Source organism: Chelon labrosus (assembly GCF_963514085.1).
Source record: "Chelon labrosus genome assembly, chromosome: 20".
Lineage (NCBI taxonomy): Eukaryota > Metazoa > Chordata > Actinopteri > Mugiliformes > Mugilidae > Chelon > Chelon labrosus.
Window position 1 is genome coordinate 530,835 of NC_140353.1, and position 14,122 is coordinate 544,956.

Below are 14,122 nucleotides of genomic sequence, written 5' to 3' on the forward strand. Positions count from 1 at the left end.
TGAGCATCTAATCTACTGGAAATAGAACAGAAGAAGAAAGAGGAAGAGGAAGAGGGAGAGGAAGACATATGAGGAGGAGAAGAAGAAGAAAAATAAGCTGAGGAGCAGATAGGAGAAGAAGAAGAGGACTGAGGTGGATGGAGAAGGTGGAGGCAGAGGAGAAGATGATGAAGAAGAAAAAGACAGATATGAGGAGCAAATGTGAGGAGGTGGAGAAGAAGGAGGAGGAAGAGGATGTGAAAACAGAGAGGAAGAAGAAAATGCAGGAGGATAAGAAGAAGAGGAAGCAGGGGGGAGAGTAAAAAGAAAAGATGGGGCGCAGATATGAAGAGGAGGAGAAGAAGAAGAAGAGGAGGAGGAGGAGAAGAAGAAGAGGTGGAAAATTGATCAAACAAAAAAATGAGGAGCAGATAGGGGAGGTGGAGAAGAATTAAGAGGAGGAAAAGAAGAGGAAGACAGAGATAGATGGAGGAGCTGCAGCCAGAGGATGAAGAGGTAGTAGTAGTATGCTCTCCTCCTCTATGTCCTCCTCCAAGCCCTCCTCCTCCATGTCCTCCTCCATGCCCTCCTCCTCCATGTCCTCCTCCATGTCCTCCTCCTCCATGTCCTCCTCCTCCATGTCCTCCTCCAGTCCTGAATGTGTAGAGTCTTAGAAGACGACCCAGATGTCTCCACGTCTCCATCATCTCTGTCCACATTGATTCCATCTTTGTTCATCTTGTTTCTCTACCTCCATGTTTCTGTCCCTCACCTGATGACGTTGATTAGTGAAGGTTACCATGGTTACCACCATCCTCTACTCCTCATCCACCAGATGTGGTTTAATTCAGTTTATTAGAGTCCATGTATAAACAGTGTTCCTGGAACATCTGGTAGTGATGGAGGAAACGTTCTCCTCGTTCCCTGAGTTAGAGGTTCTTGTCTTGGAGCCTCGATGTTCTCCAGACGCTGATGTTTGCTGCTCTCAGTAAAGGTTACACCCAGCTGGTAGAGACCACTCGTCAGTCTGAAGTAATTACAGCTGACAGCCGCCTCCTCCATCACTCAGCCTGAAATATGGACAAGAGGCCGATAAGAGAGGAAACACACACCGGCTTTGATTCGCACCAACACACTCACTTAACATTTTGGTTCCAATCACATAAACACTGTCTCTGTGCTGGTTCGACACGGCCGTTATCGCCGTCACTCTTATTGTCTTTTGTCACTTGATGTCCTTGTCTGGGAGGCTGAGTGCAGCGATAACGCCGCCGCCACCGCCGCCGCCGTCTCTGTTGTGTTTTAATAAGTTTTATCTGGAGACTCTGAGCAGACAAACAGCGTCAGGATTCAAACCCAGCCCCGCTTTTACCGCATGGAGGTCGTCACGGCGACACACATCAATCAGCTGGTTGACGCTGCCATCGTCCTCACGTTTGTTCCATTATCAGTGGTTTATTATTTTAGTAAAGGAGCCAATAGAAACCAGAATAAAGGTTAATGATAACTGGTCACCAGGATCATCAACATGTTTAATAGTTACCTCCTCAGGACCCCCCCCCCCCCCCCCCCCCCCGCCAGCAGAGACATTACTCTGAGGATGGAAGCTTCCTTCCTTCCTTCACTATTTCCTATTTTCCTTCCTTCCTTCCTTCCTTCCTTCCTTCAACTTTCCTTCCTTCCTTCATTATTTCCTTTTCCCCTTCCTTCCTTCCTTCCTTCACTAGTTCCTATTTTCCTTCCTTCCTTCCTTCCTTCCTTCCTTCCTTCAACTTTCCTTCCTTCCTTCAGTATTTCCTTTTTCCCTTCCTTCCTTCCTTCACTAGTTCCTATTTTCCTTCCTTCCTTCCTTCCTTCCTTCCTTCAACTTTCCTTCCTTCCTTCAGTATTTCCTTTTTCCCTTCCTTCCTTCCTTCCTTCACTAGTTCCTATTTTCCTTCCTTCCTTCCTTCACTATTTCCTATTTCCCTTCCTTCCCTCCTTCCTTCCTTCCTTCCTTCCTTCCTTCCTGATTCCTCTCTAACATGTTATTTGTCTATAGACTGTGGAGCTGTGATCAGATCTAACTAAAGCCTGGTCCCAGTTTAATGTCCCATGTGTCCCCTCTGCTGTCATGTTGGCTCATTCATCAGATCGTCCTCAAACAGAGTTGAAGACATATTCGTCCTTCCAGCGTCTCAGTCTGGCATGGATTTGAACGCCTCCTCCTCCCGTTGCATTCCCAAATTTGGTCTCCCTCCACTGTCTGCCGTCCTGTTTGGACAAAAGACTCAGAGGGAAGCTAAAAAAAAGAAGACATTATAATGGTATTAAATCACTTGGCCAACCTCTGTGTGAAAGGCTGGGAGGGTAACATGATGTATAGCGGCTGTGTTTGCCAAGGTTTCTGGCTGATTAAAAAAACTCAGGTCTCCATACGTCTTCAGCACGGGTGGGTTTTTGGTTGAAAAACAGAAACTGGCACAAACTGTGTGTGAGTGGAGTTTCTGCCAAAGGAAACATATTGCAGCGAAGCAGGACCACGCTGACAGATGTTAGCTTGTGTCCTTTCACGTGACGGGCAAATTAAAGTTAGAGGCTTTCTGCTTAATCAGCTGGTGGTGTTGTGTTGCTGGAAATATCTGGTGTTGATTCCTCGTCTCGTGGTCGTGAACACGTTTCTGTCTCCTGTTTCTGTCTCTCTGTTCTGGCCTCATTACATCTGACATGATTTAAATGTTCATGTCATCTTTGAAGGATCACGTCAGAAACAGTTTTTAGAACGGAGGTGTTGTCTTCGGTGTTGTCCTGAATCGTTTCAGTTCTGATTATTTCAGGACGTTTTCATCCAGTGTCGTCGTTGGCTCTGGAGGTTTGTGGTATCTTCTCCCGCTACTTTCTCATCTTTCATGGAGGCTACCTCCTTATTGAGACTTTGCAGTCTGACAATACACTTTAGCTCTTTAACTTCTTTCTGACTTCTTAGTTTCACCAACCAAACCAATCCTCAGTCATACAATCTCATATTTTCAGCCAAATTAACGTATTTCATTGACTTCATCCATCGAGGACGTGTAGCTAAATATATACTCTTGTAAACTAACAGTTCCTCTGATTCACTTCTTTAACTGGTTCCATGTCCAACATCTGCAGCTCAATTTATGCTCATATGCAGAAGAAGAAGCTTGAAGTCTGATTGTCAAAATGCTAATCTGATTTTAGCCATGACCATTAATCATGTCCCTAAAACCTCTCTGGGTGAATGTGGGCGTCTACCATTTGTTTTCACATGAAACAAGTTCTTTATTCATCAGAACTTAGAGCATAGTCTGTATATAAACATGGACACCACGTCTCCTCTTCCTCTCATTGGTCAAACTGACTCTATGTTCCCGGGGATACGGGCGGCGCCATCTTGTGAGTTTGGATCCAGAGTCTGATCAGTACGGTCTGAGGGCGGAGCCACGTGGAGCCGTGATATTGATGCCCCGCCCACACTTCCTCCAGACTCACTCATGTTTTAGTTTAATTAATACTACGCTCTGCTCTACCTCCACCTGTTACAAGGACATGATGGATTATACTCTGGACTTACTCTCACAGACCCACGGGACCGCTTTACGGAGTGGCTGGCATGGCAACCGGTAGTCAACATGTCACATCCTGTTTCTATAGCGTCAAATAACTAAATTGAAACTTATCCAAAAAACTGACACTTGAACATTCATCAACGTTGTATTAACTACCTAAAATGACAGAAACCGTCCTTGAAAAAAATACATATATTATTTGACGTGTATTTTAGTGTTTTAGTTTGGTCCAAGTCCCGCCCACTAACATGGAGGGGGTGGAGCTTATGACCTATAGTGCAGCCAGCCACCAGGGGGAGCTCTACTTGCTTTGGCTTCACTTTAGAGGTGCTGTTCCATCTTTATGCTGTTGATTATTATTATTATAACCTTTATTTAACCAGATAAAAACCCATTGAGATCAAGACCTCTTTCACAAGAGTGACCTGGCCAAGAAAGGCAGCAGCACACGATGACTTGACTACGATCTCTATCTTTAGATCAACTGTAAATTATCATTTTATGTGTGTTACTTTAGCACCTGGAAGCCAGAACAACTTCCCCTGCCTAAAATATCTTGTGTAGTAAAGTTGTGCTGCAGTCTCTCTGTTGAGAACTGATTCTGCTCCGGCAAAGATCTGCTGGACCAATCAGATTATGTGGGTGGGGCTTAATGTGGTGACGGACAGAAGAATTAGTTTAGATGTTTCTGATTGGTTGGAGGACTATCCAGGTGATGCAGAAGGTGATTCAGAGTCTGGATCCAGAAGATGTCAGTACTACCTGACTGAGTTTTGTTTTGTGTGTGTGTGTTTCCTGACTGAACATTTAATCTGTGCTGTAAACCGACTCACTCTGCTCCACAGTAATGCCTTATTTCCCAGTCTGCCGTATGGTAATTACTTGAAAGTGTCTGAATGTCTAATTTCTCCTCTGCATTGTTCCTTCTGTGTAATTAGCTCCAGCGGTGACTTTATGTAAAATAGTTCTGCCAAGTTTTAATTGATTAAAAGTCGGCGTATTATTGCGAGCGGGAACAATGTAGATCCAATTAGCAGTGTAACGTGTAAACATGAAGAGCAACTCCCATGGTGCACCGGGGCCGGCGTGCCTTCATGTCGGTGTGTTCGTACACGTGATTCAGTGATCAGCCGCCGTTCTTAATCATCACTTTCTGCTCCAGATGAGACTTTATGAGGGGACTAAATTGCCTTAAAGGGATTTCTTATTAAAAGGATTACACCCATGTAATCCCCTTTGTCCCGGTGGACCCCCAAAAACCCAAACACACACTTACACAAACACACACAACCGGATTAGCATGTGGAAATAAGTCTTTTTGATATGCTGCAAAAATGAAAACGCACACCTTCAAATGAAAGAGTACAACCGTGTCATGATGCGGTGAAGGGAAGACGCACGCGTCACACAAAATGTTTGTATTTATAACCTTGACATGAAGCTGCTTGTGCATTCGGTGTGTGTTTCTTTTGTGTGTGCATGTTTTTTGGCGGTGCTCCCTCGTCTCATCCCCAATTAACGAAGACAAATCCGCTTCTATCGCTGCTAATGAGAGTCTTTAAGGTGAAGGGACTCTGTATTTATTTAATAAGAAGAGGCTTATTCATTCCATTTCCATAAGAAAGACAAAACGCTGCTGATTCTCCACGGCTGCCGAGGGACGGATTAGGGGAGGAGGAGGAGGAAGAGTTGGATGGAAGGTGTGAGGAGGAGGAGGAGGAGGAGGAGGAGGAGGATTGTTTGTGTATCTAGATCACCGTTAGCAACAGCAGCCTTTCTCCCAGCGGTCCAGGAATGTATATGTATAGTGTACGTTTAGCCTCTTTAATGCCTGTATGATTCAAGGCCAGGAGGCTTGGAAGAGCTAGTCGTAGCTAAGAAGGCTAGTATTAGCTGGGACTCTAGGAGGCTAGGAAGAGCTACTATTAGCTTGAATGCTAGGAAGCTAGGATGAGCTACTATTAGCTGGGAGGCTAGGAAGCTAAGAAGAGCTAGTATTAGCTGGGATGTGAATCTAGATCATCATGATATTCGATTGTTCAGATGAGATGAAGATGACGATTGAGGAGTATTCGTTGGTTTGTTTTCTTTCATCACTTCCTCTTGATCGACCAATCAGAGTCATCTCTCTGACCGACTCATTCAGATCATACAAACCAAAGAGGAGGCCATCAGAGGACGAGTACCGTCCGTTAACTCTGTCTTTCTGTCTTTGGTTCTGTAGGTGGAGCTGACCGGCAGCAGTGTGTTCGACTACATCCACCCTGGAGATCACGTGGAGATGGCAGAGCAGCTCGGCATGAAGCTTCCCCCGGGCCGAGGGATGTCTCTGTCCCAGGGAGCCATCAACGAAGACGGGGCGTCCTCGGCTTCGTCGTCGTCGCACTCTGAGACGCCTGAACCAGGTAGGAAGTGAAGGGAGGGACGCAGCGAGTCCTTCCAGGACCCTTCAACTAAGAAACCAGCACCTCCTGACTTTAGTGTCAAGAATTTACTCTTCAGTTCTAATCATTCGAACAACAGAACTAATATGTGATGATGTCAAATGTGTCGGTGGAACTGAGCCGGAAGCTGAAGTGGTTCATTAGACGAGTCTGGATGTGGGATGAATGGGTAGACCCAGCAGGTGTTGGACCGGGGACACCTTGTTATGGATGAGATGAAGAATCTCTGGAGTCCAGGCTTCGGTCAGTCTCAGTTGTTTTGGACCAACGTCAGATAAGGTGGTGTTCTAGCATGTGTAGGTCATAATGTTTTGGCTAATCTGTGTGTACAGTAGCCCCTAAAAGTCATTGGATGTGAAGGAGGTGAAGAAGCCAAACCCCTGAAACCCCCAGAGCAAACTCTGGTGACGGAGGCAAGAAAAACTCATTTTAACAAAACGGAACTTTGAGATTATAAGAGCCCAGTGCATCATGGGAAATCCCCCAGCAGCCTAGACCTATAGCAGCATCGTTAAAGGACGGTTCAGGGTCACCTGATCCAACCTTCAGCTCTATCAAAACGTAGAGAGGGGTCTGCCTCCTCAACCAAAACTGGAGAAGGTCCTGTTCTACTTTAGAACCTCTAGAGACCACAAGTAGTCCTGAGCTTTGAAAGATCTGGTCCAATGAGGTCTTTGAGATGTGACGGTTGATGTTTCCTCTTTCTGTTGTTGGTTTCTCCCTAAAATAACTGATCAAACAACAGAAATGTCATGAAATCAGCATTTTGAAGCTAATATGTTTTCTTGCTTTCAGTCTTTTGATTTAAAGTGATAAGTAGTGAACTTCAAATTATCACAGTGTCTCGTTTGCTAGCTGTTTCCAGTTTGCATGCTAAGCTAAGCTAACTGGCTGCTACAGATATGAGAGTGGGGAGAAGACAAGGAAGACAAGGACAGACTTTAGGACGCTACAGGAGACCAACTCCAGATCAGACCAGATCTTTTTTCTGTTCGTCTATAAACATGTGAATGCTCTAGTTCATATTCCTCTCCTCCCTCTAACCTTGACACCGTCCCAACATCCCCTGCTGCACTTCTGATTATATTTGCTGCAACACATTGAAAAGCTGCTGTAAACCAGGGACGGACACATTCCTCACCGGGGTTCTTTGTCTCGTCTCCTTCATTCCCTCTATCCATCCATCCATCCATCCCTCCTCTCCTGCACCACAAGACTTTTTACCTTCCAAATGCTTTTCTTTGTGCCCTCCCCCTGTCTCTCTCTCTCTCTCTCTCTCTCTCATGCTGATGATAATTTAAGTATTAGGGGAAAATCCATTTATAAATTAAACAAAATGACTTGATATCCATCGAGTCCCTTAGTTCATCAGCCTGTTCAAACAAGGAGTTGAAGATTGGCTTCGCGGCGGCCGGGGGTCTTCGGAGACGACGCGGTAATTAGATCTGCCGTGGATTTATTCTTGGCTGATTGGTGCCGGGTGATGGGTGTGTTGGAGGGAGGGATGGGACGGGAGGGTTGGGGGTTGTGAGGGGGGGAGAGGCTTTAAATTAATTGAAGTTCCACATTTGAGGGTTCCCTTTCTTTTTCTCTGACTTTCTGCAAACCTCTAAGCGAGACTCCCTGTGCACCAAAAAGATCTGGAGCTGGATAGAAAGAAAGAGAGAGAGAGGACATCTATGTGGTCATCAGTGTCAATCTGTCTGGAGAGAAAAAGAAAAAGGAGGACGGCTTTAAAACGGGGACCGGTGTTTTCCCATCTCAGAACCTAAAGACACAAAGGCGTGAATTCACCGAGGGTTTAAACGAATATCTCAACCGTTCCCAGTTTGACCACAGAGAGAAAAAGACAAAAAAAAGAGGAAGGACAGAGGACAAAGGTGTTTGTTCTCCCATGTTAATTTGTACTGGAGAGGTGGGAAGAAAGAAAGAAAGAAAGCGAGGCCGGGGGATGTAGGGACATGTTTGAATGTGCATGACTGCTCAGCAATGTTAATTTGTCCAAAGAAAAAAGAATGAATGTGAAGGAGTGATCCCCAGTGATGATCAGAGCCGAGAGAGGAGGAGAGGAAGAGAGGGAGGATTAGGATTCATGGATGTGTTATTTAATGTTAATTTGTCTGAAGAGAGACAAGAGGAGGAGGAGGAGGAGGAGGAGGAGGAAGAAACAGGGCTGGTATGAATTTAGACGGTTTCTCGGGAAGGGGGCGTATCAGACCTGTTCATCTCTTTATCAGACGACCTGAGATCTTAGAGGATGTGTTTCTGTTATCACCTGAATCACCCTGCAGCTGATCTCAGTTAAAAGATTCACTCCTCTACCTGGACGACTCTGGCTCCTCCTCTAATGATCTGATTAAAGACTCAGACTGATGGATGAGGAGTAGAGGTTCTCCTGGTAACCATGGTAACCTCCACCAATCAACATCAGGTGAGGGACAGAAACATGGAGGTAGAAAAACAAGATGAACCAAGATGGAATCAATGTGGACAGAGACGATGGAGACGTGGAGACATCTTGGTCGTCTTCTAAGACTCTACACATTCAGGACTGGAGGAGGACATGGAGGAGGAGGACATGGAGGAGGAGGACATGGAGGAGGACATGGAGGAGGACATGATGGAGGAGGACATGGAGGAGGAGGATAGAGGAGGACATGGAGGAGGAGATGGAGGACATGGAGGAGGACATACTCCTACTATCTCTTCTTCTTCTCTCCTTCTTCCCTCCTTCTTCCTTGTCCTCCTATATCTCCCCTTTTCTAATGCATCTCCTTCTTCTCCTCCATCTATCTCCATCTTCTTCTTCCTCTCTTTTTTCCACATTCTTCTTCTTTTCCTCCTCTTAATTCTTCTCCACATCCCCTATCCGCTCCTCCTCCTCCTCCTCCTCCTTCTTCTTCTTCTTCAGGTCTATTTCCAGTAGATTTGATGCTCCACAGCTTCTTCTACTCTATCGTTTCAGGGTTGGATCAATTATCCTCCATCTTCTTCTTCGTCTTCTCCATCTCCTCATATCTGCGTCTGACCTTCCTTTTCTTCCTCATCTCCTTTTTCACACCCTCCTCTTCTTCTCCACCTTCTCCTATCTGCTCCTCATTGTCTTTTTCCTCCTCCTCCTCCTCCTCCTCCTCCTTCTTCTCTACTTTCTCCTAGTAGAAACAAACTCATCTGGACGTTTCCTCGAAGTGTTTAGCTCTAAATGTCTGGTGGAGAGTTTAGGTTTTTTGCAGGGTGGTAGGGTTGGTGGAGTCCACCTGAAGGTCACATGACTACAGTCTGATAATGACCTGATACTCACCTGGACCTGGACCTGGACCCGGAGGAACCTGTTCTGATCCTGTCTCCAGACACAGTTGTTTTTTGGATGTACGTCCCCATAAATTCACCAGCTAGTATGAACATAGACCGACTGCACCTATTGGTCCTTTATTTATCAAAAGAAATGGTGGAAATGTGTGTGTGTGTGTGTGTGGGGGGGGGGTTATCTTACAACCAGATTCTGCAGAGTGGTGACCGGAGGCTGGAGACACCACGGCTGCATTAGACTGCACCAGATCTGAGGACGGTCTGTTGATGCAGAGAGTTTTTGTAGGTAAAGCTAATTAGCTGGAATGCTAACATTAGCGTTGCTGCAGTAAAATTTGGGCACGGACCTGTCAGGACAGTTTGAGCTGGTGTTCACCTTATCGTCCCGTTGATAAACTTCCCATTTCTTCTTTCCAACAGTCTCCTTTTTAAACAAGAACCCATTTTTTTTTTCGATATATAAAAGAAGTCATTAAAGCCGGCCTCACCTCGCCGCCTGCTCTGTTGTAATATATCAGAACGCTGACCCGTCGTTTTAATTACAGTCACGCTCATGAAGTATTGAAACTGAAGTTGAAACAGCAGATGACCTTGGAGGAGAGAGCTTCCTTTGAAGCCCGCCGCTCCTTTCAACACCCTCTTGCAGTTAAAGAGAGTCATCTTTAAACGCACATGACGCAATTTGACTAATATCAGTCAAAGCGAGGCGGAGAGGCTCGGCGTCTCTCACCGCCCTGAAGGCTGAGTGTTTGGAAATTATTACTCCTGAGTGTAATTCAGAGTCTGACTGCGAGCAGCTGAAACTCTCCACGCCGCTCTTCTCTTCTCTCACTTCATATCATCAGACCCAGAGGCCTCCTCTTCACTTTGACCTTTACTGACCGTGAAGGACACGATGGGTGGACGGAAAAGAAATCTGAGATGGAGAGTCAAGGTTTATGACACTGGTCCCATCCAGACCTGATCTGGTCTCTAGAGTCCAGGTTAAACAGGTCCAGGTGTGAACACTGATCTGGTGTCAGTCCACATGTGGAGGTGGTCTGGGACACATGTGACCTCCTTCCTTAACCAAAGGAGATGGACAGGTGAGACCAGGTATTAAAGGTGTGACCAGGGTGTTGTTGACCAGTCCCTTCGTGTGTCATCCACTACTACGTTTTATATTGAGCAGATAAAGAAAGAGGAAGGCAGCAGGTCTGAGTCCTCTTAACAACCAGCCTCTTCAGGTGTAGTGTTCTTGTATTGGACCATAATCATTCTAATATTCTCTCAAACACACTCCTGCTCAAACCTTTTCCTGTTCCTAGTCCGCCGTAGGATTCATTTTAATAACGTTATAACATAATATTTAACAGATTTCTTTTTTAACTGTCAGTCACTGAATAACCATCTAATCTGACACTGAGTCACATCATCCTGTGATTAGATGGAGGTATTTGTCTCAGGGGTTTATCACTTTTATTTAAACCCCGAGGGTCCATGAATGCATCACCAGGAGAATTTACTCCTTTCTGTTTAATTCAGATGCTCGTTTGTTCAGTAACAGAATCTAAAAACCTCTGATGTCATATTTCAAACCGGTCCCTCCTGGAGTCGTCATGACCACAGAGTGACGACACCTCCGTCAGAACAATGTCTCTTTATTTTCCAAACTTTCCTCCGGTTCAAACTTCAGCTGTGATTTGTGCCTTTAATCGTTCCTCCCTCTCATTCACGCCATCACACAGAAAGCCGTGCTCTTAATTGGGTATTTATTTCAATTTTCTCTCATCAGAGGCCAGAATGAGTTAGAAAAACTCCCCCAATAATAAAAGTCCTTCTGGAAGTAGCAGTAACTCTGCCCTCCAGGAGAAACACCATAAGTTCTCCATTATTAGCTCCTCGCGGTCTAATTGTCCGCGGCGACGCCTTATTTCAACATCATGAGTCTTTGATTATTGTTGCTAATTACGCTATTAGCACAATGGAGGGGAATAATTCGTCATAATCGCTCGCATTTATCATAATTATCCAAGTTTACAGTCACCTACGTTTAATGTCATCTGGAGAGGCCGACGGCGGCGACGGCGGCGACGGCGGCCCAAGGACAAACTCACTGAGTGTGAGGTTGTGGTCGTGTTCGGAGGTGAAGCGTGTTTGTATTTGCATTTGAAATGTCACTTGGACTCCAGGACAGGAGGCAAAGGTCAGATCTGGATATTTACAGACACACACCAGTCGTCTTCCAATCGTCGTCCTCCTCCTCCTCCTCCTCCTCCTCCTCGTCCTCCTCCTCCTCCTCGCCTCAAAAATCTTTATTTTCATTTTGAGTTCAGTCAGCGCAGTTTGATAAAATCTCAAATGAGTTGCAGCTCGTGACGTTTCACTTGTTTCTATTTGTAGCTTTGTTGTTGCTCACATCAGTCTTGTTAAAATAGTTTAGTTAATAGTTTATTTAATCAGGATTAATCACATGGTTTCCATCGTTAGCGCAGTCGTCGTTGCAGGTCGGAGGAAACCAGTCGCTCCTTTCTTCTCCTTGCAGCTTGATGCTAACTCGTTTTTGTAGCTTTATAACTAGCAGTCAAGCTTTGTATCGTAGCTCATGAAAATATTCTAGATAGGGAGCCAACAGATTAGAATATTTAATCAGGACTATTTTTCCATCGTTAACGCAGTCGTCTTTGCATGTTGAGAGAAAACTCATGGCTCCTTGCAGAGTTAGCAGCTTGATGCTAACTCGTTTTGTTGCGTTTGTTGATTTTAAAACATTGCTCTGTAGCTCGTGGCTAAATGACTAGTTGGAGGTTTGTTGTTGTTGGGCTGTCAATAGATTAGAATATTTAATCAGGATTAATTGCATTATTTCCATTGTTTATGCAAATGAATCTGTTTTAACGTGCATGGTTTCCAGTTTTATTCCTCTTCTCAACATCTGAGCTGATCAGAAAGCTCCAGGTTCACATCCACAGTAAATGGAGAACACTTAGTTCTATTAGAGAACCACGTCTCTTCTTCTCTTGGGATTATTCAGCACCACCACACTTTAGATTCTGCTTTCTTTCCACAGCGTCACTGCTGCTTTCATGACTTCCTGATTCTCCAGACTACATATTTGGGTCGAGCTCATAATAACAGAACCAGTAAAGGTGTTGCTCCGTTAGCTGATGTTAGCTTGTGTATTTGTTTGTTCTAGAGAATGAATCATTTTCATTAAAGTGAATCCTTGTTTCCAGTATCTGCTGATCTGTCGTCTACAGCGGCTCTTGTTTTCAGATGGGCTCTGATTTGACCATGAAACTAACTTTCAGCTCACTGATATGTAATATTGGCTCACTTTAGTCTAATACGTCTGTTCCGTGTGTTTCATCGGCTTCTCTTTGTCGACTTTCAGGATGTTTGAGTCATTTTTATGAAGAAGTTCTAAAGGAAGCAAAAACTTTTATCCGTCTGTTCAATATCTGATGTTTTACTAAGTTCACAGCAGCAGCTGTCGACGGGGGAACTGAGATTATTGCTCAGAAATAAAAATGAATTGAAGTTACCTGCAGCCGCCACCAAACTGAATATTTTTCAGCTGAAACATAAAGTCGTTGAATTTCTTTAGAGCGTCTCCTCTAAAGCTCCTGATCCGGGGGAGAATTAGTCACAATGGGCTTTGGTTGAAAGTGCTCAAATTAATTAAATCAGTGTCATGAGTGTTTTTTGTTTTTTTTTTAAGAATAGCAATAAAACCACTTGAAGCAAACAAAGAACTTTTCAGAGGCAGAGGATTATTGCTAAAGCAAAATGATCCGTTCGGTTTAAGTTTTATTAAACCGCCGCCGCCGCCGCCGCCGCCGCTCTGCATGAAATCTTCAGAGTACACAATGGCCAATCACACGCCATTCTTATTAGAGGTTTCTAATTAGGCTTCTTAACGAGGACGGGGCTGTTTACAATGGAAGCCGGAGCTGTTCAGATAATGACAGCGGAGGACAGGACGGCGCCGGATGGCAAATAAAGCGCTCCTCTCCGCTATCTGTCCGTCACAGCAGCGATAACACGGCAACTCCTCAAGGTCCAAGACTCAACTTTTAATTTGTGGAGAGGCAGGAAGTGAGAGAGAGGGTGTGAGAGGTTTATCTGTCCTGGCAGCGTGAAGATGGAGTTTAAACACCAAGGAGAGGAGGGAGGGAGGGAGGGGAGAGGAGGGGAGGAACAGAGAGGCAGCAGCTACTGGAGGTAGAAGAGAAGAGAGAAGGGCAGATGACAAGAGGAAACAAAATGTGACTAGAGAGGAAGAAAGAACAGACGGAACTGAATGAATAAAGAACGAGTGGAAGGAAGGGAGAAGAGGAGATAGATAGATAGAAAGAAGGGGGAGGAAGGAAGGAAGGAAGACCACTGCCCTCTGACCTCTGACCTCTGACCTTTGACCTCTTCCTTCCTCTCTGGTGGTTTTCGTTGATCAGACGTTGGATCAGTTCTTCAGACGTGTTTGTGGAACCAGGTTTCTATTCCTCCTCACGTCTTCCTCTCATTACTGATGCTAATCTCTTCACTCCGTCCATCTGTCTCTGTCTCTCTCTGTCTCTGCCGCCTGGATTCAACTCCACCAGTCACTCTCTTCTTCTTCTTCTTTCCTTTCTTCTTCGGTCGTCTTTTATCTGGGGACGCTGCTCTCGTCTGCCTGAACACGAACAGAAGAAGAAGAAGAAGAAGAAGAAGAAGAAGAGAGATTTAATTATTAACTTGATGCTACTTTTTTCATCTCAGTTTATTTTTTTTTCTTAACTAATTCGTTAAAGTTTGGATTCAGAGAAAACATTCACACCACCAACGGATGCAGAAACAAGAACG

General features: G+C 44.9%; 1 protein-coding gene across 1 annotated transcript in view; it reads left to right on the top strand.

Moving 5' to 3' along the window:
- Positions 1-14,122, top strand: part of npas3 (neuronal PAS domain protein 3) — a gene marked incomplete at both ends in the record, with an annotated part of 113,286 nt that overhangs the window by 72,152 nt on the left and 27,012 nt on the right. The window contains one exon of the mRNA XM_084568479.1: positions 5,773-5,953. Coding sequence (XP_084424605.1) covers positions 5,773-5,953 — 181 coding nt within the window. The remainder of the gene's footprint in view (positions 1-5,772; positions 5,954-14,122) is intronic.